The 26,039-nt window shown below is 41.7% G+C and overlaps 1 protein-coding gene across 2 annotated transcripts; it reads right to left on the minus strand.

Annotated features, from left to right (window-relative positions):
- Positions 1-1,482: 1,482 nt before the first annotated feature.
- On the minus strand, positions 1,483-24,897 carry LONRF1 (LON peptidase N-terminal domain and ring finger 1). Of its 2 annotated transcripts, none has more exons than XM_056558517.1 (12): positions 24,668-24,896; positions 15,199-15,317; positions 14,685-14,807; positions 13,838-13,993; positions 12,663-12,903; positions 11,481-11,577; positions 9,485-9,599; positions 9,046-9,167; positions 8,748-8,906; positions 6,869-7,031; positions 5,258-5,407; positions 1,483-2,100 (listed from the first exon to the last, which is right to left on the minus strand). In XM_056558517.1, the coding sequence occupies exons 1-12, from the start codon at positions 24,762-24,764 to the stop codon at positions 1,942-1,944; spliced, it is 1,701 nt and encodes a 566-aa protein (XP_056414492.1). In that variant the 5' UTR covers positions 24,765-24,896; the 3' UTR covers positions 1,483-1,941. The 2 variants fall into 2 exon arrangements, with proteins under 2 accessions (XP_056414492.1, XP_056414483.1); XM_056558508.1 differs by having other exon boundaries at positions 1,484-2,100; positions 24,257-24,897.
- Between the last annotated feature and the right edge of the window lie 1,142 nt (positions 24,898-26,039).

Genomic DNA, 26,039 nt, shown 5'->3' on the forward strand with positions numbered 1-26,039 from the left:
GTCCAAGATTACCTGTGCAGAGCACATGGGAAGGCATCACTAGGGGAAAACTTTAGTAGATTTCTGGCTTAGGCCCCCATCTACAGCTCATTTTTGGGCTGTCACCTTGATACATAACTTTAATAAATGTACGTAATTTACTTGTGACTAGATCAGTTCTATTTATCATGAAAAAGTTTTCAGGCCTAAAAAAAATAGACAAAAAACAAAAACAAAACACTTTCATGAAAATATTGCTTTCTCTGGGGGACCAGTCTGCATTACAGGAAAAACCCATATAAATGAACACAATGTACTGCTTAAAGGGGTTCTCCGGTGCTTACACATCTTTTCCCCTACCCTGTTCGCTCTGGGACTGATTACAGGCGACCACCGGGCCAGCGGCGTGTGACGCCACGCTCCGCCCCTCAATGCAAGCCTACGGTAGGGGGCGTGACAGCTATCACGCCCCCTCCCGTAGGCTTGCATTGAGGGGCGTCAGATGCCGCCGGACTGGTGGTCGCCTGTAATCAGTCCCGGAGCGAACACACTCCGGGGACTGATTACAAGCGGGGTGCCGCGCGCATGAGCCCGGAACTCCCGCGATCAGGCATCTTATCACCTATCCTTTGGATAGGGGAAAAGATGTGTAAGCACCGGAGAACCCCTTTAAAGTGTATTTCTCATGATAAGCCATGGCACAAAATGTTTAAACATTTCGAACAATTTCGTAGCCAGAGATATGCTCACATTGATATGATCAGGAGTCGGAATGCCAGAAGTCCCACACAAGTCTATGGGACTTCCAACATTTCAACTCCTGATTGCGTCAGGCTCAGAGATCCTGCTGCGGCTCATCGTGACTGGTTAAAATTTTTCCTGTGGTGGAGAACTAAAATACTTTCTGGTTAGCCATACAGATTGCAGTGGTTTGCTGAAAAAACTGGATAACTCCTTTCATAACATGTATCCAAGTGTCATAGAAGACCCTTTTAACATGAAGGCAGATTACCTTTTTGAGGGAAAGTGTAACTAGCTGCTCATTTCTACTGAAGTGGCCACTGCTACTAAAATGTAGCAACTCAAAAGTATGAGCATTCATGTACATGACAAAATCACCAGCGTAATAGGTGTTTCTTATTACCAGCTCTCCTCTCTGGCTCATAGGTGGTGGTCCCAACAGGTTGGCCTTCCACCCTCCATGGTTGTCCATGTGCCCTAATATTGAACTTTTTAAAGCTTGTATGAGGATTTAAATTATGATTAAAAAAAAATCTTCCCATACTAAGGACAGACAGAATCCTTTCATTACAACTAGTATAATTAACTCTCCTCTATATATAATTTTTCCATGCTTACATGTGGAAAAGCAGGGGCACCAATGCTTTTAGCTATATCTATAGCACTGTTGTCATAGAGAACAGAATCTTAAGTTCTGAAAAATCAAGCTTATAATGCAATGTGACTGGACTACAAAAACAAAAGGCTGACAAATTTACTCGTAAAGAAAGATACAAAAGAATTTGGACACTAGAACACAAATACTGCATAGATTTATAAAAAATATTAAATCAGAGACAACCAGGATGAGGATTCTCCTCTGGATAAGTCTCTTACATTCCATTTACAATGTACTTGGAGCAGCAATACACAAAACACACATATTTAGAAATCTTTAACTCAAATGAAATTTAAATTTACAGCATTTAAAATACAAACATTAACTCTATACATAGTGCAATAGGCTTGTTGTCATAACCAAATGAGATAAAAAAATAAAATAAAAAAAAAAAGCAGAGTATTTCCACAAGTTCTATAGTCAGAAGCAGGTTTTATCCAACAGGCATCTGCAATAGTCCAGAACTTTGTTCAAACCAATGCCATATGTGCAAAGATAGCAAAAACTCCAGCGGTGATTAGAGTCAGGATTGGATGACTGTTAAGGAAGCTCCAGGCGGTTAGTCATTTGGACTGGTCTCTAGAGAAATAGGTCAGTATATGCTGGATTTTCAGGAGACGGTCTTTTAATGATCTCATAGAAAGAACAGAAAGCTGATACCTGGGATCCACAGGTAACACTGCCAGGAGCCACCAACACCAGGCTGGTCCATTTGGAGCAACCTGAAAATAAAAAAGGTCATCAGTTTTGGGGATCAACTTTTTTGAAATGAGTGTTGAAATCAATTTAACCCCTTAAGGACTCAGGGTTTTTCCGTTTTTGCACTTTCGTTTTTTCCTCCTTACCTTTTAAAAATCATAACCCTTTAAATTTTCCACCTAAAAATCCATATTATGGCTTATTTTTTGCGTCGCCAATTCTACTTTGCAGTGACATTAGTCATTTTACCCAAAAATGCACAGCGAAACGATAAAAAATCATTGTGCGACAAAATCGAAAAAAATACGCCTTTTTGTCACTTTTGGGGGCTTCCGTTTCTACGCAATGCATATTTCGGTAAAAATTACACCTTATTATTCTGTAGGTCCATACGGTTAAAATGATACCCTACTTATATAGGTTTGATTTTGTCGCACTTCTGGAAAAAATCATAGCTACATGCAGGAAAATTTATACGTTTAAAAATGTCATCTTCTGACCCCTATAACTTTTTTATTTTTCCACGTACAGGGCGGTATGAGGACTCATTTTTTGCGCCGTGATCTGAAGTTTTTATCGGTATGATTTTTGTTTTGATCAGACTTTTTGATCACTTTTTATTAATTTTTTTAATGGTATAAAAAGTGACCAAAATACGCTTTTTTGGACTTTGGAATTTTTTTGCGCGTACGCCATTGACCGTGCGGTTTAATTAATGATATATTTTTATAGTTCGGACATTTACGCACGCGGCGATACCACATATGTTTATTTTTTTTTTACACTTATTTTTTTATGGGAAAAGGGGGGTGATTCAAACCTTTATTAGGGAAGGGGTTAAATGACCTTTATTAACACTTTTTTTTAACTTTTTTTTTGCAGTGTTATAGGTCCCATAGGGACCTATAACACTGCACACACTGATCTCTTATGCTGATCACAGGCGTGTATTAACACGCCTGTGATCAGCATTATCGGCGCTTGACTGCTCCTGCCTGGATCTCAGGCATGGAGCAGTCATTCGTCGATCGGACACCGAGGAGGCAGGTAAGGGCCCTCCCGGTGTCCGATCAGCTGTTTGGGACGCCGCGATTTCACCGCGGTGGTCCCGAACAGCCCGACTGAGCAGCCGGGTCACTTTCAGTTTCACTCTAGAAGCGGCGGTCAGCTTTGACCGCCGCTTCTAAAGGGTTAATACCGCACATCGCCGCGATCGGCGATGTGTGGTATTAGCCGCGGGTTCCGGCCGTTGATGAGCGCCGGGACCGACGCGATATGATGCAGGATCGCGGCGCGATCCCGCTTCATATCGCGGGAGCTGGCGCAAGACGTAAATATACGTCCTGCGTCGTTAAGGGGTTAAGCAGATGTATCCATAGCAATCAATAAACTAACATTTTGTCAAAGCTTTAAAGGTGGTAACTAACATTTGAAATCTAACTGGTTAAAGACAGCTGAAATTAGGAGGGACATAATGGAGATTATACCTTTCTTTGCATCCAGTTTTAACCTCTTAAGGACACAAGGCGTACCTGTGCCCGGTCCCTGTATATAATGCGGGGTCACGCGGTGGCTAATTAAAGCCGGGACCCTGGGCTAATAGCGTGCGGCACCGATCGTTGTAGTGTGCACTATTAACCCTTTAGACAGCATTCAAAGTTGATCGCCGCTTCTAAAGTAACAAAGATACACTCCCGGCAGCTCAGTCGGCCTGATCGGGACCATCACTGTGAAATCACGATGTCTTGATCAGCTAAAACGCAAGCAGAGGGTGCCTTACCTGCCTCAGTCGCGTCAGATCGGCGATCGATTGCTCCAAGCCTGAAATCCAGGCTTGAGCAATCGACCGCAGATAACCCTGATCATTGCCGTATTAATGCACAGCAATGATCTGTGTAGCAGATCAGTTTGTGCAGTGCTATAGCCATTAGAAGGGGCTATAAACACTGCAAAAAATAAAAAATAAATAAAAAAAAACGCATTTAAAAAATAAAATAAAAATATAAAACAAAACCGTGTAAACAAACACTTGTGGTATCGCCACTTGCGGAAATGTCCAAACTATATAAATATATTGTTAAATGGCACGGTCAATGGCATATGCTCAAAAAAATTCCAAAGTCCAAAATAGCATATTTTGGGTCACTTTCTATATCATGGAAAATCAAATGAATAAAAAGTGAGCAAAAAGTCAGATCAATACAAAAATGGTATTTATAAAAACTTCAGATCACGGCAAAAAAATTAGCCCTTATACATTCCCGTATGCGGAAAAATAAAAATAGAGAAGTTATAGGAGCACATTTTTAAACTTATTAATTTTCATGCATGTAGTTATGATTTTTTTCAGAAGTAGTACAAAATTAAATGTGTTTTCTATACATATCAAATGTTTATATGTAGGGTATCATGTTAACTGTATGGACCTACAGAATAAAGATAAGATGTAATTTTTACTGAAAAATACACTGCGTGGAAACAGAAGACCAAAAAGTTACAAAATGCCATTTTTTCTTCTAATTTGTCACACAATGATTTTTTTTTCCATTTCGCCGTGGATATTTTGGGAAAATGACTAGTGTCACTGAAAAGTAGAATTGGTGGCGCAAAAAATTTGCCATTAATATGGAATTTTAGGTGCAAAATTTAAAGCGTTATGATTTTTAGAAGGTGATAAGGAAAAAATTAAAATGCAAAAACCCTGAGTCCTTAAGGTGTTAATACTGATCAGATGTGTAGTATATTAATAAGACCTTAAAAAGCACTGCGGCCAACAATCAGCTGTCAAACAAGCAAAGGCCCAATTGTTGGCAGATTGCATCTTTTGGGTAGCCATATAAATTATCGCTATTGGCTGTGTCTAAACAAGGAGTTGTGCAGCCAATAGTGACTTATTGGGCCACATGAACAATCCAGCGATTGTTTGCGCAGTTCGGCCATGCAATTGATCAAGCCTAGGGAAAAAATGAGCACCGATCAGAGACATTGGTGCTTGTTACCTGCTTTCTGTTAGCCCAACTAAAAAGGGCCCTAACAGTGGGAGAGCTAGATATCTGTAGATAACAGTTAATTCATTTATGGTTGTTATATTTAAAAAAATGCATTAAATTTGCCCCTTATAATTACTTTCACCTAAATTCAATAGACAATGATCACATTTTATCTAGATAATGTTCATACCTGTATATTTTCCTCTCTCTCTGGCATGGAACCAAAATGATGAAGGATCTGGCTTCGAAACTTGTATCGGAGGTTCTGAAACCAGCGACAAGCCTGAGTGTAGACCGCATCATGAAGTTCTCTGAGCTGCTGCAGCTCTTCTTCACCAACCTGTCCATAAAATTATAAAAGGGTTTATTTTGACTCTTTCCATACACGCAAACTAAAAAAAATAAAACGACAAGTCATTTAACTGTTACACAGAAGCTGGTGTAAATGAAACAGGCTTTAAAAAAGGAGTTGGAATGACACCCTTAGAGGAAAAAAATCCCCAGATATACCCTTTAAATTTTAAACTAGTTCGGGTACATTTATCATCGTTGCTTTGGTAAGAGTGTTCTGTAGGCATTTTTTGCTTTAGTTTTGCTTATGTGCGACACATCATACTATCACAGGGGGTTGATAAATTTGGCTCACAAAAACAAAAACCAATATAATCACTTTTGAATACCATTTTTTGCATAAAAGCAATTTTTTACCACTTTTTCCCCCCCAAAATGTACAAATTTTTTTTTTACTTCTCATTTCAGATTTGTGCATCCTGGGCGGCTGCAGAGTGATGCCAGCCCGGGCTCCTTTTAATATATAATGGAGCAGCTGAGTTCTTCTAGTCCCAACTGTATGATCAAATCTTTCACATGGTCCCAATCACATGACCCAGCAGGAAATGTGAAATTACAGTAGGCACTAGAAAAACTCTGCGGCTCAGACGTATGTTAAAAGGAGCCTGGGCTGGCATCACTCTGCAGCTGCCCGGGCTCTGTCTGATTCTAACCCCACTACCCTAACTTGATGGAGATCCCCCCCCCCCTTGTCTGTTAGGGTAGTGGGGTTAGAATCAGATGGCGTCCGGGCAGCTACAGAGTGATGCCAGCCCGGGCTCCTTTGTACAGCTGTTTTATCATATTTCCCGCTGGAGCTGTGATCACGGCTGCCAGCGGGAAATATACAAATTCGCTCTCCAAAGCAGTTTTGTAAGCCAGCTCCAGGCTGACTTACATTTACGCTGTTTGAGGGCTTGCGACTTTCTCACTAGATAAATCCCTGAACTGTTCACACAGAGGCATATTCACAGTGTAGGGTCCGTCCCAGGAGGCTACCTTATCGCGGTGGGACGGTCCAAGCTATTTGACCGCCGGCGGAGACAAATTTGCGAGCTAAGTGCCTCACTATTTCATAGTTTCACATTTGCATCTATTACACCATAGCTGTATAGCTCTCCATGTTTTAACTGCATATTCATGTTGCACCTATATCCTTGTGCTGGCAGTGTGCTGCTGCATTCTTCTGTTGCTAGATAAATCCCTGACCATTGCGAAGTGAAACATAAGATTCACTTTCGTAGGCTCTTTTGTAGCTTTTTGCTTACAGCCAAAAGTCGCACAAAAATTTGCTTAGGTGCTAATGCGACTGTGTGTGACTTTTGTAAGCAAAAAAAAGCTCTAAATCCCTTGATAAATGTCACCCATTGAAAGTATGTGCATATGGCAGACACAAAAATCAACATGTAGAATTCTGAATATAATTTTACTGATATTTGCAATACTTGAGAAAAACAAAAAGGTAAATTACCTGGGTGTCAGACAAATACTCTATGTCAGAGGTGCAGTATCCATCCCTCATTCCTCTTTTTACAACCCGAAATCTTCTTCCTCCAATTGTGTCAACCACAGAACGACCATCAGGTAGGAAATGAATGTTCCTAATGTGTAGCATGCAACCATAATCTGCAAAGCTAAAGAAGGATACAGTGTTACACAATCTGCACAAGTTAGTTCATACTGCAGATAGATTTCAGCATCACATGCTCACATCACAATTAAGCTTTATGCTAACTATCTGTTGATCTGCATTATGTACTCATGTATATTGTTGTAGGTTTCACCCTTTGAAATGCAAATAAATGTTTTCACTACAACAATTTACCAAATTAAAGTTATATTGGAAAAGGGGTTTTGTTAAATTCCAATTAACTCCAAGAGGTTTTGATAAATCTCCCCCATTATGTATATTTGTAATCTACATTGGTTAAAAAAGTAGTGTAGTGTAGTGTATTGTTTATTTAAGGGTGAAAAAATGCTGTCCCTGCAGCTATTGCTTGTGTGTCTCTGTGCAAATACCAAATATAGGCAGTGTGGGCAGACAAGCAGGGCTCTGTGCACCGAGGCTCTGTGACATGGCTCTGGCTCACACAGCAGGATGATTGACAAGCCAGGAGCCTGCACATAGACCTGCTTATCCTGCCCACACTTCCTGTATTTGGTCTCCTCACAGAGACAGACAATAGCTGCGGGGACAGCATTTTGTCATCCAAAAATATACACATTTGTGAACAACGTATATTTTCTGATCATTCTACCCAGTAGCTGGAGTACTCCTGTGTAGGTCCCGCAGTGACCTGCTGTTAAAGCCTGACTGACCAGCAGATCTCTGATCAAAGCTATTTAACATAGCATTGCTCAGTAAATATAATCTAATAACTGCATATAATAGGTCCTGTGGAGACCTAAAAAGTGCAGATAATTTTTATAATTCTTTTTAATAAAAAAAAAAAAAAAAAAAACTTTTCCCATAATAAAAACTTCAAATCATCCCTTTTGCCATTTTTCAAGCTGAAATAAAAACATGGAATTCCAAACTATTAAATGTAACGTTAATGATCCTATATGGTGAACATAAAACAATATCAAAGTCCACAATTGCTCATTTTTGGTCATGTCACACCCCAGAAAAATTAAAAATAAAAAGTTATCAAAAAGTCCCACGAAAACAAAAATGGTACTGATTAACTACAGATCATAAAGTAGTACCATAATAGAAAAGGAAGTAAACATGTTTATCCCTTTAATCGTATTGACCCACAGAATAAAGATAATGTTTCAGGTTGAACAGTAACATGTTCATTTTATGGTATATTGAAAGAGGTCATTACAAAGTAGACTTGGTGATTAAAAAAAAAAGCTCTAATATGGCTCTGTGGATAGAAATACATGCTTCTTAAAAAAAGTAAAAATGAAAGTTGTCTGTGTCCTCAAGGCCAAAAAGGTCTGTGTCCCTGAAGGGTTAAATGTGGCTGTATGTTACAGGTACATGCTTTTCCTCACTGACTTTAAATAGAAAAAAAAAATAATTGGCAATGAAAACCATACATAAAGGTTTACAACTGAAAATCAGTTTCACACAACTTAGTGAAATTTCAGATAAATGTCACAATTGCAGAAATTATCCTAAATGTAAATCCTACATGTGGAAATCCATTGTGTTTTTTCATTTAAAGCTTTTTAAGAAATTTTTTTTTTTTTTTTTTAGGACCATTGTGACCGCATTAATAGGACAAAAAGCATTTCTTTAGTTGTGTTTTGACCCAGTTTTACTATGTATATCCTCCATATTTCTCTATGTATTTCACCCTTTGAGAACATAATTATTTATCCATCACAGGGACAATTACCTTTTTTCGGGATCACCAATGCACATTCCGAATTGCTTTGTACCAGTTTCCATACACCTCCGAATCATAAGTCGATATCGTGGCTCAAACACATGGAGAGGGCAAGGCACGGTTGGATAGGCCATTGTGCATACAAAGATAGGCACGTTTTTTGTTAAGCTATAGTGCATAAAAAAAATAAAAAATTAAAATAATGTATTTGCTAAAGCAAGGTCTACAAAGAAAATAAAGCAAATCTTATCAGATAACTAAAGACTTTATATCAGATTCTGAGTTAAAGTATTAGAAATAGAATTACTCTGATAGTTCAACGGTTTCTTCTTCATGAAGCCTTCTCCTCTCGCACAGCTCTTCAGGGAGATATTGCTTGATAAGTTCTTCCAATAAGGTTGTCACATTGTAGGTTCTGTTTGCTAGATACTAAGAGCATAGAAATCATGTGTTAAAAGAAGGAATTCACAGAAAGTCTATGTATCAATATGTCTATCACCAATATACAGATGTACAGATATACAGTGAGTCGCTGTCCATTGGTCACAATATTAAGAAAACATACTATGCAAAATACTGTTTTTCATTGGCCCACTGCATAGGAAAAGTACAGACTGCTGTGGTTTCCTATTCAGTATACCATATAACCTCTTTTGAACCCTAATCAGAACCCTATGGATATTTGGTGTATAAGCCAGGAGCTGACAAGTAGTGTTCAATAAATAGACACACTATCAATCACTCACCTCTGTTAGGCTCTGCTTACATAAAGGACATTGAGGTGTGTGATCCAAACAGCGCTCCAAGCATTTCTTGCAGAAGGTGTGTCCACAGGGTGTGGTAACTGGCTCATAAAATAACCTGCAAACAATTTATCACACAGTTATTCATCATTCAACACAGAAAAAAGTTCCTCAACCAAACATGACCCAAAACCAATATTAATGACAGTTATCATAAACCAATGCTCTTCGTATCACTAAGCATAATAGTATACAGACCAAAGTTTAACTTTCCAGGCCTTTATTATTGATGGACTATCCCCAGGCACAGAACTGAACCTTTGATGGTGGCTTTAAGTGCTATTGCAGCTTGTTCTATTGCAGGGGTACTGAGAGTTAAAGTATGAGGCCATTAATCTTTGAAGTTCTGAATAACCGCCTTTAAAAAGGGGTTGTCCAGTGGATTTTTTTTAACTATCCCCCAGCTGCCTAATAACAAAAACTTTTACTTACCTCCGCTCCCTTGTAGCTCTGGTATTCAGGCGCCCTGACCAGGATGGGAGACTCTGCTTTCCCGGCCCTGAACTATAGTAGTGAGTTCGGCATTCTGCCCGCCCCCTGTGGGCGTCAGAGCGGGGCGGGCACTGCCGACGTCACACGTAGGCGCCAGGATATGACGCCAGACGCCGAGAGACCCGGAAGGTGAGCGCATCGCAGCCGGTTTGAATCATTCCGGCTCCCCGCCACTGCGGGTTGCGCACCTCCCGGGATCCTGTGATCGGCACCTAGACCAGCTGACAGTGAGTACAGCACACTAGCGGCGTTATGCTAGATTTACATTACAGGTACAGCGGAACCTTGTTTATTGATAGGAATGTATTATTTTATTTATAGGTGTCCGGAACCACTGCAAGGACTGTGAGTCTTTCAGCCCTACAAAAACTACATTTAGTGCAAGTCTGTATACTGGGCTGACTGTATTGTTGGTTTTCTTCTTTTTAGGTTGTGCCGACATTCTCCTGTTACAGCTGGGAAAGATCACACCCTCTGAGTGATACCCCGTATCGTGGGTCACTCAGTAATACCGTGTTTTTTTTAAAAATGTGATACTTCTATTATCTCTATTATTCTGATATTCTCCTGAGGACACTCTTGATTGGAGTAGAAACGCGTTGAGAATTATATTTTCTATTAGAGATGCATATCTGAATATGTGTATTTACACATTAGATTCATGATAAATCCACCAGATGGGTGGTGATCCTAACAGATCCTGTGTCGCATGATTTTATTCCTATGTGGGTATAATCACTTGGCACATAGTGGTGTGTTTTAGTAAGCATATATTAAAAGTTATGTCTTAAATAGCACTTCCCTTACACCTTATATTTATTTAGAGGTTTTTTTCATATTGACTCTGCTTTCCCCCAAACTGCAGAGCGTAGAATCCACAGCCGGGGAAACTGACATTGCTGCTAACCAGTCACTGGCTGAGGGGCGCAAGGACCTCACATTTACAGCTCCAGACGGCTACAAAAAGCAGACTGTCAGCAGAGACCCGATTGAAGATGGGGCATCCGGATACGAGGGAGCGGAGGATAGAGTGTTCAAAGTTTTTATTTATTAGGCAGGCTGGAGACAATTTTAGAATAAAGTTCCACCAGTCAACCCATTTAAATTGGCTGTAAGTTTAGGCAAAGGTGCCTATTCTTAACCAGAAACAGCACCTCTCTTGCCATGGGCAGTGTCCAGGACTGTAGCTCAGTCCCATGCTCTCTCTGTGTTGGTCCTCTGCCTTGTTGTACAAGGACCTTCCAAGCTTAACCCACCAATGGCTTAGAGAAACAGCTGAAGGGGATCAACACGAAGAAAGAAAGAAAGTGAAAAGAGGGTAGGGGCAAGTATAGTTTTTTTTTACTTCTATTTAATTGGATTCGGAGCACAATTAAATAGAAAAGAAATTCTCAGAAATACCCCTTTAAGCCAGATGCAACCTATAATAACCTAGTAAATAACTAACCTCATGCAAAGGGAGCATTCAAAGTCACTTCCATCAATCAGCTTACGTAGGATGGATGGGTCTACTCTTAAGTTGGAGGATTCCCCATCATAGGTTTCTAGAAAAGAACAGAATAGAACAGAAATGAGATCGCAGAATGGAATCTCAAAAAAAAAAAAAAAATCCACCTAAAAGCAAGGGGACAGAAATCAAAAAAAGAACAAAGGAAATCTGTCAGTGTCACCTGCACTAACATGTCGGTACAGACAGGTAGTGCAGGTGACACCTATGACAACGATACTTACATTGTCCCGTTCCATGCGGTCGTTCTCCGGCAATTCTCTGCAGTATCTTCAGCGCCGAAGCAGACTTTGAGCATGGGCGGAGCTTAGTGATGTCACCATTTCTGTTAGCTAGCAGCGGGACCCAGCAGGAGAGATGATGTCACAAAGCTCCGCCCATGCTCCAAGTCGGGTCCGGAACGGAAGATACAGAAGAGGATTGCCGGAGAACGACAGCACGGAACGGGACAAGCCAATTATTGTCGTCATCACTGTCACCTGAACTACCTGTCTGTACAGGCAGATTAGTGCAGGTGACCCTGATGACAGATTTCCTTTAAGATAATAAGAAAAAACAAGCAAAATGCTATAATCTATTACTATAAATATTGAATTCTAAAGCTCCCCTGTTGTCACGTAAAATACTTTAACCCCTTAAATCATAATTCCCAGTTTCTCCAACTTTTTTACCAAGTCGTATAAGAGTAAAAAAAAAAAAAAAAAAAAAAAAAAAAATTAGTATAAGAATAAAAAGAATGGATTTTTTTTTTTTTTTTTTTTTTATAAATTTAATTTTTTAAGCCATCTTTCCTTCTGCCTTCATAATTAGGTACAGAAAATAAAAATCTACAATGAGAAATTAGAATACATAAAATAGCTGATACAATAAAACCTGCAGCATAACTTAGTATGTGTGAACATACCCAAAGGGTGAAATCACATATGCTAGAATTTTTTTTTTTACGCCTGTGCCATTTCTGCAACAAGTCTGCTGTGTTTTTCCTGCTATAAGTAGAGGTCTCCTACTAATAGGCCATAAATCTCTGAAGAGAACAGGGGGGGGGTTACATTTAGCCTTTATGAACAACATTTTAACAAAACAAAATAAAAATAAAATACTAGTTTAAGGCATTATTCTTACCTCCATGCCTTAAGTGCTTAATCCGACCATCTTCACAGATATTTGCATCTTGCTCAGAAAGGGAGAGCTTTCTTTTCAGCAATATGCCATTTTCGTGGCTTAATAAGAGGGGTTCTGAGGCTACCCTTTTCAAGCCTTCCTCAGCATTCGTCTTCTCTTTACCATGCAGAGCATGCACGGACTGTGTGCGCTTCAGGCCACTACTGCTCGTGCTCTTTATTTGCTTTGTCGTGCCCTTATCCTACAAACAAACACATAAGTCAAATGTTCAAGTTGGCTACAAACAAACCAATATAAGAGTGGATTTATATCGAGGATGCCCAAAGGCTTTATCTATACACTGGGCATGCAGCCCATCCGGAACCAATGCTTGTGAAGCCTTTTCTTTTTTCAAAGTAATTTAGAAATAAAAGCTAATCTGACTTATGGACATCTATATGCATATATAAATAAAAAACAAAAACAAAAAATTATGAATACACAGTGGTGATCCCTCAACTTACATTGGCCTCGACATACAATGGACTTTTCTGGACCATTGTAACTTAAAACCAGACTCAACATACAATGCTACAGACAGTCCAGATCTGAGAAACCTGTCAATGGCTGGAAGAACTGACCAATTAGAATGGGCATTCACTGGTAAAACACCTGTATTACTGAAGCATATGCACTGAATTCCTGTCTGGTAGCGCCCCATACAGTACAGAGTGGTATTACAAGTTCTGTACTACTCAACCTGTGCCACAGTTAGCTGCTCCTTTGGACACCAAATAAGGGCGGCTCCATCTTACTTTTTTAAATGGCATTGCGTGTACTGTACAGGACCCTGAAGAAGCTCCTGTCCTCTAGACAGTGATTACAGCTCCCAGAAGATCTTTCTTACTTTAATATGTAAGGATTTGCTTTATCTATATTAGTTATCTACTTATTTTTCCTTTAATCCTCACTTTTCCCTATTTTCGGATGACATTTTGGGGCTTCAGAACCAATTACCAGGTTTCCATAGAGTTATGGTCTCAACATACAATGGTTTCAACATACAATGGTCGTCCTGGAACCAATTAATATTGTAACTTGAGGGACCACTGTATATAGTTTAATATGGATAATTCACCAGTAGTCAAATAAAGTAAAAAACAGACATTGCAACAAGCCAAAATTCCGAAAGTTACCTGTTCCAGACTTGTGTGCAAATGATATGTATTCTCTTTCCTATCTGATCCTAATACAAAAGGTTTCACTTGGGGATTTGGCAAAGGTTTTATTTCAAGATCCTTCAGAATACCTTCTACGGTTTCTGGGACGGGAAAGAGAAAGTCGCGTAGGATCTGCAATAAAGGAATTGAAAGAAAACTCAGAATGATTCACTATGACAAATTCTCTAGAACAAGTACAGCATATTTATTCATATGGATTATACACGGGATACAAGAATCATCTGCATTGTAATATCCTCATTCATTTGTTTGCTTTAATTAAAATAATTTTACATTTTGGTAACTATGAGCCCACAGATTTCTATAGGTGCTGAATTACATATAAGGATTTGAAAAATGTCCCATGTACGCATGGAGGTTCATTGTACCAGAAAGATACAGCAAATTCCCTAATGCATATGGGGACAAAGCTGGACACCAAATTATAAAAAAAAATAAAAAATAAAAAACACAATGTCCAAGAGGCAAGAGGGGTCAGCAAGCAAGAAGGCTGTAACTGCAGGAGCCTATAGGTACATGACCTGTGACGCTCACAGTTCCAACCTGCTCCATAAATACTATAGAAATGAATTCAACAGCTTCAGACCCAAGTACATTATAAGAGTCAAGTTAAGAAGACCCGATAATGGTTGATCTCTGAACTTGTAAGCACATATATAAAGCTATTCTGACCACCAGCATCCCAGCAATGATATACATCATGAAGAATCCTAAATGAATACGGAGTACCTGGTATGGAGAAAAACAAAAATTTAGACTTTACAGAAGCAAAATGGAGAAATAGCATACAAGGCTTAGTTACCTTTTCTATCTCATTCCTGGCAGATGTGTACTCCTCATCTAAAGCCAGACACTGGAGGTAAAATGTTAAAGATTCGTACAAATTCCCAGTCTCCTGCAGTAATTTGGCTTTCCTGAAGTACACCTATGGAAAAAACAGGGTTTACATGGCCATATGACAAAGCAGGTTCCACAGTATGCAAGGATAAAACAAGCAGTGGTAACAGGTCATCAATCTGTAGCATCAGCTCAATAAACAGTGAGACTTTGATTACTCATTTAGGGCCATAACTTTTTTTGAGCAACTGTCTTATGACAAAATGCAATAGTTATGAATGATGCATTTATATGTGGTTCAGTGTATTCCTCTGTACTCCATAACTTACACCATAGTGGTCAACAACGTTGTGCTACAAAATATACACAACCAGGACATACAGAGTTTTAGTTAGCCACAGGTTGATATCACTGATATAAACTTCTGTAATTAATTGAAATCTATGTTGCAGAAGATGTTTAAACATTTTGGTAATCACCTCTGGCCAGTCACGTTGTTTGAAAAGGGCAAAGTCCAGGTCCTCATGAGCCTTCTCATATTCAAATAGTGCAGCATAGGACTCTGCTCTGTAAACACGTAGTATCAAGTCACTGGGATCTAAAAGAACAAAACATACATAAAAAAGAAACATTAAAAGTAGTGCCAACAATCCAAGTGAGTTATTAATGCAGCTGCATTCACCCTAGAAGATGCCTAATGACTCATATCTTATTCCTGGCTGTATCAGATAAACATGATTCTTACAGATTTTATACACTGTATATATAGCAGGGCTTGACAAATCCCAGGTGCCAGGACACCATTCTGGTGCCAAGGCTTTGTCAGCCCTGTGACCTGTGTGTGCTCGCAGTTAAATGTAAATATATGGAAGCGGGCGGCATGCCCAACAGTCAGGAAGACAGCAGGCACTCCTGCAGCTCTCAAAATGGACGATTATACCCATCTAGCTTCCCGCCCAACAGCACTACCTCATGTGTTAAGGATGGGAGTCCACAGGACTGAGACCAGAAGCAAGGGCAGAATAATGTGGAGGGAGTCACTTTCTATGGCCAGGTGAGATGTGAGGGCCTGATACCGAAGCCTTTCCAGTTGTCACGATTAGAGATGAGCGAATTTACAGTAAATTTGATTCGTCACAAACTTCTCGGCTCGGCAGTTGATGACTTATCCGGCGTAAATTAGTTCAGCTTTCCGGTGCGCCGGTGGGCTGGAAAAGGTGGATACAGTCCTAGGAGACTCTTGCCTAGGACTGTATCCACCTTTTCCAGCCCACCGGAGCACCTGAAGGCTGAACTAATTTATGCAGGATAAGTCATCAACTGCCGAGCCGAGAAGTTCGTGACGAATCGAATTTACTGTAAGTTCGCTCATCTCTAGTCACGATGAATGGCCTGAGCTTGTTGAATCACAGCATACTGCTGTGGGGTGATAACCTTCCCGACCCATGGCGTACATTATGATCATCATGGATTGAGCGAGGGAATAGGACGCACGCCTGGGAGCCTGGCCCATATCATACCAGACAGGTGGCGCACCAGGATGTATATTTATGTCCCAAGTCCCATCTGGACTCTGAAACGAGTGAAGGAGCTGTGCTCACTGCCTAGAGCGCCTGTCCCGGCTACCCAATGGTCGACATGCCCATCAACTCTTTAGATGCCATAATCAATACTGATCACGACATCTCAATAATAATATTGTATTGAAGACACTCATGGGGCATCTGATATACTATTTGAAAAAGGAGTAAAGTCATTTCCAGGTAAACTGACAACCAATACAAGGTACTACATCAAGGAATTGTTTATATGTACACTTATATGTTTCTCTATGGGAACAAAATGAATAGATTTCTTGTGGACTTGCACCCTATAATGTGGACATGGTGGGGGAGATTTATCAAAACCTGTGCAATGGAAAAGTTGCCCATAGCAACCAATCAGATTTCTTCTTTCATTTTGCAGAGGCTGAAAAATTGATCTGATTGGTTGCTATGGGCAACTTTTCCTCTGGACAGGTTTTGATAAATGTCCCCGCCCCCCCCCGGTATGCTTCAGTGCAGGCCATGTGACAAGGGAGAGGAAGAGCACCCAGCCTCCAGAAAAACTGCAGGAAGAGCGATCAGCAGTACAGAAGAAAATAAGGGATTTTACATATAAAATATACATAATAATGTTCAGAATCTGCTTAGGGATTTTACAACTAATGGAAGCTTTAGAGGGGTTATCCAAGAATAGAAAAACACAGCTACTTTGTTGCAAAAACAGACCCCCGTCTGTCTCCAGGTTGGTTGTGGTTCTGCAGCTCAGTTCCATAGAAGTGAATGGAGCCAAGTTGTAAAACCACACCCAACCTGGAGACAGACAGGGAGCTGTTTTTTAAACAAAGTAGCTGTGTTTTTCTATGCCTGGATAACCCCTTTAAATGTGACAACTCCTAAGATTTCCAGTATATTCCCCCATTTTCATATTTATTTTGAATATCTTCTAACCCAGAAAGAGACATCAGCCGCTGCATGTCCGATCAGGCAATGAATAGCTCGACAGACAATATGCTGAAGGAACTGAGAGAGTGTGGAGGAAAATGAGGGAGGCATCAAAAGTTACATTTTGTTTACCATGACAGAAAAGAAACATGTAAGATAGTATATATACTATTGTTACCAAATTAACATCTGGGACCCTGCAGCTAGGACCTCCCCCAGATACAAATGCAGGGGTCACTCTCTCCCTAGATATATCCAATTTTTGGAAATTCAGTCCACTTATCCTCTATTGTAACCCATATAACTTTTTACTCCCAGCAGATAAAAGAATGCAGTATGTAATACAGAAGGAGACACACAGGATATGCTCTCGCCCCCTCCTCAGCAGCCCTAAGTGCTAGTTGTGTAACACATGACATCACAAGAGGATTGTTTTATAACAAGCAGTCATGTGACCCAGGAAAGGAGTCTCCATTCCTAGGCAGAACGCTGTATATTCCCCATCCAGACAGTCAGGGGCTGAGATGACAACTTCATACAGTACTGTAGTGTGTAGCCAGTATATGCCTACATACATATGGTGTACCATGTATCAGAATATAAGACACAACTCTTTGTTTCACTAGAAGTTAGTGTTTTGCATGGATGTTTTTCCCTACATGCTGTTTCTATCCAAACAATCTAAGTTTGGTTCTTGAAGGGGTATTCCTGGATCCTTTATTTGACTATGCTACAGGGGCTGTAAAGTTAGTGTAGTTCATAATATAGTGTTTGTACCTGTGTGTGACGGTTTTCTCACAATTCTTGTGTGATAATCGCCCCAATATTTATTTTTAACAGCATACAAAATGACCCATGTCTTGGGATTTCCCAGGATGCAGTGCTTTGAGACCTGACATCCTGCTTCAATTTTGCAACAGCTGTAGGCCCCTGGTTAGAAAACAGTGTTTTAATGGGTGTGATGGCTGATGTGTGGGAGGAAGGAAAGGGATCTCTAACCTTCAAGCATGGAACTATGGGATGTGTAGTTTAGAGAACAAAATCCAACAGGAAATACCTAGTACTGGCAGGTAAGTACTAAAATCATGTTATGGTGGATAACCCCTTTAAACTAGTGCATCAACTGTCTGCTGTATTCCGGCTGCACGCAGTTAGAATGGAGTTTAGGTTTCATTTTTTTTTTTTTTTTTTTTTTTACAGAAGATAGGGTTCACTTGCAGCTCTTTTACAAGTTACAGGACTAATGGCCTTAAAAAGCCTGTCTAGAGGTCCAGTTATCAGTAGAGTATTAGTGACTTTATGGATTAATATATTGTAATAAACTCAATACTAGGAGGGTCAAGCACTTGTCTCACACTTAGCTGAGCACATATGTGTTCTAAAATGGGGAAGATTGGGCATGCTGAAATCTAATGTGCTCAGCGTTACGCCCCAACATCTACCACTGAGTGAGATTCTCTAATGTGAACGATCTCCTTTGAGAAACAGAACGGCTTAACAGGCTCAAAAAAAATGCAAATAATGTATTGGTATAAGTCAATGTTTTCTCACCAGGGTGCCTCCAGCTGTTGCAAAACTACACTTTATAGCAAGCCTGGTCCGCTTTTGGCTGTCCCATCATGCCGGGAGTTTTTGGAACAACTGAAGACACCCTTGGCTGGGAAACACTGATCTAGCAGCAATTCTGACACATAGGAAGTGGTCTGTCCTAAGTCAGCTGACTTCCTGTGAACTACAGGATGACATCATCACCTATTAGATCTCCCCAGCTCTATCTGTACACTGCTGCTATCTCTATGTGATCAGGATGTGTAGCAGTTAAAACATCTCCCCTGAGTGATTTTCAGCATTTTTAGTTCTTTTGCTGTGATTCTCAAAATATGCTTTACTAATTTGCAGAGATTGCACAAATTGTGATGATGTGTCATTTTACTGCAGTTTGGGAAAATTGCAGCAAAAACTGACAAAACGCTGTAAAAAAACAGACTTGAAATCTTCATAAAACACATTCAGTGAAACAGTAGTGATGAGACTCCACCCTCTCTCTCTGCAAAGCCAATTGCTTTATGGGAAATCAAGGCAACATTAGTAATATCAGTGGGGAAATACAAACCAATATGGCTACAAATCCCATGCATGCCACATCAGCTAAAACAGGTAAGCACAAGGAATACACATGAACCACTAGAGTATGCTCTTATAATCTATGATGCACTGTATAAAAAAAATATAAGCGTGCTGCAAATGATGTGCATCTGCAAAAGGATTCACAGCACTAACCGAAGGCCGACACCGAATTCAGATACAGAGGTGCATTTATTCGAAAACTGTGCTCAAATCCTCACCAAATCCTAAGGTGTGAATGGATGCTTAGGTTTTCAGGCTCTGGATGTACACAAGCATGTTTTCATTCACAGACTGCAAGTAGACAAAATGGTGCTGAACTGGGATATTGGAAGATTGTCATTATAGAGTGACTATTATATTGGAACCTCAATACTTCTGACGACCTCCAGTACGGCTCCGGCTATCTTATTATTGCCTCCAGGCTTATTCTATGACTAAAATGTATTTCTATAAAGCCACAAGGCCTACCTAAAACTAGTTAACAGATGACAGCAGAACAGCCCTGCAGGTATGGGACACAAGATCAGTACTGAATAGAAAAGACTTATGTTCCAGAACCTAACCACCTGCCCATAAGGAGACAATGGATAGAAGCTTAGATCCCGGAATACCCCTTTAAGCAGAGAAAAAGAAAATGACTGCTTGCAGAATTTTTTTCCCTGCTTAAAGGGGTACTCCACCCCTAGACATCTTATCCCCTATCCAAAGGATAGGGGATAAGATGTCTGATCGCAGGGGTCCCGCTAATGGAGACCCCCGCGTTCTCAGTAGCAGCACACTGCCGTCATGACAGCGGAAAATTTCTGTGCGCAATGACAGGGCGATACAGGGGCCAGAGCACCGTGAAGTCATGGCTCCACCCCCTCAATACAAGTCTATGGGAGGGGGCATGGTGGTAGTCACAGTGCTCTGGCCCCTGTATCACCCCTTTAACCCCTTAAGGACTCAGCCCATTTTGGCCTTAAGGACTCGGACAATTTAATTTTGACGTTTTCATTTTTTCCTCCTCGCCTTCTAAAAATCATAACTCTTTTATATTTTCATCCACAGACTAGTATGAGGGCTTGTTTTTTTGCGTGACCAGTTGTCCTTTGTAATGACATCACTCATTATATCATAAAATGTATGGCGCAACCAAAAAAACACTATTTTTGTGGGGAAATTAAAAAGAAAAATGCAATTTTGCTAATTTTGGAAGGTTTCGTTTTCACGTCGTACAATTTATGGTAAAAATGGTGTGTTCTTTATTCTGAGGGTCAATACGATTAAAATGATATCCATTATTACATACTTTTCTATTACTGTTGCGCTTAAAAAAAAAATCAAACTTTTTAACCAAATTAGTACGTTTATAATCCCTTTATTTTGATGACCTATAACTTTTTTATTTTTCCGTATAAGCGGCGGTGTGAGGGCTCATTTTTTGCGCCATGGTCTGTACTTTTTTTTTGATACCACATTTGCATATAAAAAACTTTTAATTAATTTTTTATAATTTTTTAATAAAATGTATTAAAAAAGTAGCATTTTTTGACTTTTTTTTCCGTTCACGTCGGAAGGAGGAAGGTGAGGGGACCTCTGTGCGGCGTTCTGAATGATCGGATCCCCGCAGCAGCGCTGTGGGCGATCCGATCATTCATTGAAATCGCGCACTGCCGCAGATACTGGGATCTGTATTGATCCCGGCACCTGAGGGGTTAATGGCGGGCGTCGGCCATTGCCGGCGGGTCCCTGGCTGCGATCAGCAGCCGGGATCAGCCACGCATGACACTGGCATCGCTCCGATGCCCGCGGTTATGCACAGGACGTAAATGTACGTCCTGGTGCGTTAAGTACCACCTCACCAGGACGTACATTTACGTCCTGCGTCCTTAAGGGGTTAAGTCCCGTTTGAACGGACGCAATGGAACTCAACACTGGTGTGAACTTACCCTTATCCTATGACATCACTGAGTTATCCCTGCACTATGACTTTACTATGTGTATTATACATTTACTTAGTAATGGAGTAGATTATCTCTATGCTATGACATCACTGTGTATTATCCCTGTACTATGACATCAAGATTATCCTGTGTACGAGGATATCACTGTGTGTATTAGCTGTATACTCAATTTCTGTATTACACAGGCACACAGCAAAGAATGGAGACCAAACTAAGCATAAACCTCTCATGTTCTCAACCAGCTGCTAAACATGAGCATAGTCAAGCAGGGGCCCCATTATATGCTGTGCATTGTGGCCCCATTATATGCTGTGCATTGTGGCCCAATTATTATGCCTTGTGTAACAACTAAAGGAAATGTGAACCCCATCCTACGATGTCACTAGAAGTGCAGCGCCTGATCATGTCACTGTATTCAGCAGTATGTGAAGGAGAGCACCTACAGGGAGTGTGACCAGTCACCTACAGTACAACAGTCACTCGGGACATGGCTGGAGATCACTCTCCTAGTTATGGAAGAGTTGGGTGACAATGTCAGACGTCACAGGTTGTTATCCAGCTCCTAGAAAGGCCAGTGTGCAGTTTATGTAATGATTCCTCCAGCCATGCAGGAGCCTATGCAGCCAGGACACACAGCTTTCCCAGATAGTTTAAAGGCTGTGTTCACACTGTTCTTAGTTTAGTTTTTCTTTTTAAATTCCTTTTGTATTTTGATTGGTGCACTTTCATGTCCCTTAAGTTTGCAAAAATACAGTGTGAACATATCCTAAGTGTGTTCTCTAACCTGTGGCCCTTGTGGTATATGCAAGTGTCTAGAGGGCATTACGTTCTGCCCCCCAGTATACATCAGTGTACAGAGAGGGTATTATTACCTGTGGACTCCATGGTAAGTGTCTGTATATAGAGGGCATAACCTGTAGACCCCAATGTATGCCCCAATATAAAGAAGGCATAATCTGTGGCCCCAGTTGTATGTCCCTGTATATAGAGGATATTACCTGTAGCCCCCACAGTACGTCCCTGTGTATAGAGGGTATTACCTGTAGCCCCCACAGTACATCCCTGTGTATAGAGGGTATTACCTGTAGCCCCCACAGTACGTCCCTGTGTATAGAGGGTATTACCTGTGGCCCCAGTTGTATGTCCCTGTATATAGAGGGTATTACCTGTAGCCCCCACAGTACGTCCCTGTGTATAGAGGGTATTACCTGTGGCCCCAGTTGTATGTCCTTGTATATAGAGGGTATTACCTGTAGCCCCCACAGTCCGTCCCTGTGTATAGAGGGTATTACCTGTAGCCCCCACAGTACGTCCCTGTGTATAGAGGGTATTACCTGTGGCCCCCGCAGTATGTCCCTGTGTATAGAGGGCATTACCTGTGGCCCCCGCTGTATGTCCCTGTATGTAGAGGGTATTACCTGTGACCCCCACAGTATGTCCCTGTGTATAGAGGGTATTACCTGTGGCCCCTGCTGTATGCTCCAGTGTATAGAGAGTATTACCTGTAGCCCCCGCAGTATGTCCCTGTAAATAGAGGGTATTACCTGTGACCCCCCACAGTATGTCCCAGTGCATAGAGGGTATTACCTGTGACCCCCCACAGTATGTCCCAGTGTATAGAGGGTATTATCTGTGGCCCCTGCTGTATGTCCCTGTGTATAGAGGGTATTACCTGTGACCCCCCACAGTATGTCCCAGTGCATAGAGGGTATTACCTGTGGCCCCCACAGTATGTCCCTGTATATAGAGGGTATTACCTGTGACCCCCCACAGTATGTCCCAGTGTATAGAGGGAATAACCTGTGGCCCCCACATTATGTCCCTGTATATAGAGGGTATTACCTGTGGCCCCCGCTGTATGCTCCAGTGTATAGAGGGCATTACCTGTGGCCCCCACAGTATGTCCCTGTATATAGAGGGTATTACCTGTGGCCCCCACAGTATGTCCCTGTATATAGAGGGTATTACCTGTGGCCCCCGCTGTATGCTCCAGTGTATAGAGGGTATTACCTGTGACCCCCCACAGTATGTCCCAGTGTATAGAGGGAATAACCTGTGGCCCCCACATTATGTCCCTGTATATAGAGGGTATTACCTGTGGCCCCCTCTGTATGCTCCAGTGTATAGAGTGCATTACCTGTGGCCCCTGCTGTATGCTCCAGTGTATAGAGGGTATTATCTGTGGCCCCCACAGTATGTCCCTGTATATAGAGGGTATTACCTGTGGCCCCTGCTGTATGCTCCAGTGTATAGAGGGTATTACCTGTGGCCCCCACAGTATGTCCCAGTGTATAGAGGGAATAACCTGTGGCCCCCACAGTATGTCCCTGTATATAGAGGGTATTACCTGTGGCCCCAGCTGTATGCTCCAGTGTATAGAGGGTATTACCTGTGACCCCCCACAGTATGTCCCTGTATATAGAGGGAATAACCTGTGGCCCCCACAGTATGTCCCTGTATATAGAGGGTATTACCTGTGGCCCCCGCAGTATGTCCCAGTGTATAGAGGGTATTACCTGTGGCCCCCGCAGTATGTCCCTGTATATAGAGGGTATTACCTGTGGCCCCCGCTGTATGTCCCAGTGTATAGAGGGTATTACCTGTGGCCCCCACAGTATGTCCCAGTGTATAGAGGGTATTACCTGTGGCCCCCACAGTATGTCCCTGTATATAGAGGGTATTACCTGTGGCCCCAGCTGTATGCTCCAGTGTATAGAGGGCATTACCTGTGGCCCCCACAGTATGTCCCTGTATATAGAGGGTATTACCTGTGGCCCCCACAGTATGTCCCAGTGTATAGAGGGTATTACCTGTGGCCCCCACAGTATGTCCCAGTGTATAGAGGGTATTACCTGTGGCCCCCACAGTATGTCCCTGTATATAGAGGGTATTACCTGTGGCCCCCACAGTATGTCCCTGTATATAGAGGATATTACCTGTGGCCCCCGCTGTATGCTCCAGTGTATAGAGGGCATTACCTGTGTCTATGGCCGGGCCGATCCTGCTCAGCGCCTCCCGGTGCTCCCCCGCCTCCAGCAGCTCAGCCACGTCCCGGTGCGGCCAGCTCCTCCCGGGTAGACATTTATCCGCCAGCTGCTTGAGGAGCACACATGTCCGGCGGGGTGAGCGCCCCATGTCCCCCTGGCACCGGCGGCAACGCCTCCTCGGCTCCCCCCGCACGCAGGGCCAGCAGTACGTGTGCCCGCACTGCACCGTCACCGGGTCCCGCAGGAAGCCGCCACAGCCCGGGCACCGCAACACACATGCCTCCTCCTGCTCCCGGACCACCACCGAGCCCCGGTACTGCCGCAGCAGACACTCCAGCAGCGGCTCCAGCTGTATCGGGCGAGACATAGTAAGAGACTCTATGAGCGCACAGCACTCAATACCTGCCATTACATAAAGTGCGACTACGGCCAGTAGATCAGGTGACCGCCGGGGACACTTCTGATTGGTTGCGGAGCGGGAGAAGGTTACAAAACACATTGCCGCTGCCCAGTTTCATAACAAGACATAACAGGGGCGGGACCAGAGGGCGGGGCGTGACGTCACCGGCTCTCATAACTGTGCTGCTAGGTGCCCCGCCTCCTCATCCTGACGTCACCGGGCTTTACACTGCCTTGTTGTGTAAACGCTGGGAGTGGAGTTTATGTAACAGGCGGGACGGACACGTTCTACCGAGCGCTTGTTGTCCATAGCAACCGACTGTTCTGTGAAGTGGAAAAACGAGAAACAAAGGCACCAAAACATTGGAGACAGTTCTCATGTATAATGTGCTAGTTTTCTTTTAGGGGTATGTTCACACCTGGAGTATATCCTGCAGAATTTCCCTAGTAAACTTTAATGAGAAAGTCAGAATCCGCCACAAGTCTGCAACAATTCCTTTACAAATTTGCAGCGAAGACACTGTGTGTGAACAGACCCTTAGAAAAGATTAGCAGCAGTTATGAAGAGGCTTTGGACATGCTCCGTGGTGCTATTTATGTCCTGGTTAAAGTGACAATCCTGAGCGTGGCCCTGGGCAAAATCAAAAGAGGGGCCCAAAAAGTTGTAATAGTGCACTAACCAGATTTGCACATTTTTGGTCACTTCAAATACCATAAAAAATATCTAAAGAGCAATTGAAAAGTCCCATCAAAACAAAAATGGTACCGATAAAAACTACAAATCACAATGCAAAAAATGACCCTCATACATCCCCATATACATAGTTACATAGTATGGTTGAAAAAAGACATACGTCCATCAAGTCCAACCAGGGAATTGAAGGGAAGGGTGTAAGGGGATAAGGGGAAGGGATGTAGTTTTATAATTCTGCATAAGCATTAACCCCTTAAGGACCGGAGGTTTTTCCGTTTTTGCATTTTCGTTTTTTGCTCCTTGCCTTTAAAAAATCATAACTCTTTCAAATTTACACCTAAAAATCCATATGATGGCTTATTTTTTGCGCCACCAATTCTACTTTGTAATGACGTCAGTCATTTTGCCCAAAAATCTATGGTGAAGCGGGAAAAAAAATCATTGTGCGACAAAATTGAAAAAAACCGCTGTTTTGTAACTTTTGGGGGCTTCCGTTTCTACGTAGTACATTTTTCGGTAAAAATGACACCTGATATGTATTCTGTAGGTCCATACGATTAAAATGATACCCTACTTATATAGGTTTGATTTTGTCGGACTTCTGGAAAAAATCATAACTACATGCAGGAAAATTAATACGTTTAAAATTGTCATCTTCTGACCCCTATAACTTTTTATTTT

The sequence above is a fragment of the Hyla sarda genome, chromosome 1 (genome assembly GCF_029499605.1).
Source record: "Hyla sarda isolate aHylSar1 chromosome 1, aHylSar1.hap1, whole genome shotgun sequence".
Classification (NCBI taxonomy): Eukaryota; Metazoa; Chordata; class Amphibia; order Anura; family Hylidae; genus Hyla; species Hyla sarda.

Coding starts and splice junctions, on each gene's coding strand:
- LONRF1 (XM_056558508.1), bottom strand. CDS start 24,764: ATGTGTTTTGTAACCTTCTCCCGCTCCGCAACCAATCAGAAGTGTCCC. Junction 13,994..14,684: donor CCAGGAATGAGATAGAAAAG/GTAACTAAGCCT, acceptor CCTTTATTGCAG/ATCCTACGCGACTTTCTCTT. Junction 7,032..8,747: donor ATTGGTGATCCCGAAAAAAG/GTAATTGTCCCT, acceptor ATCCTTCTTTAG/CTTTGCAGATTATGGTTGCA.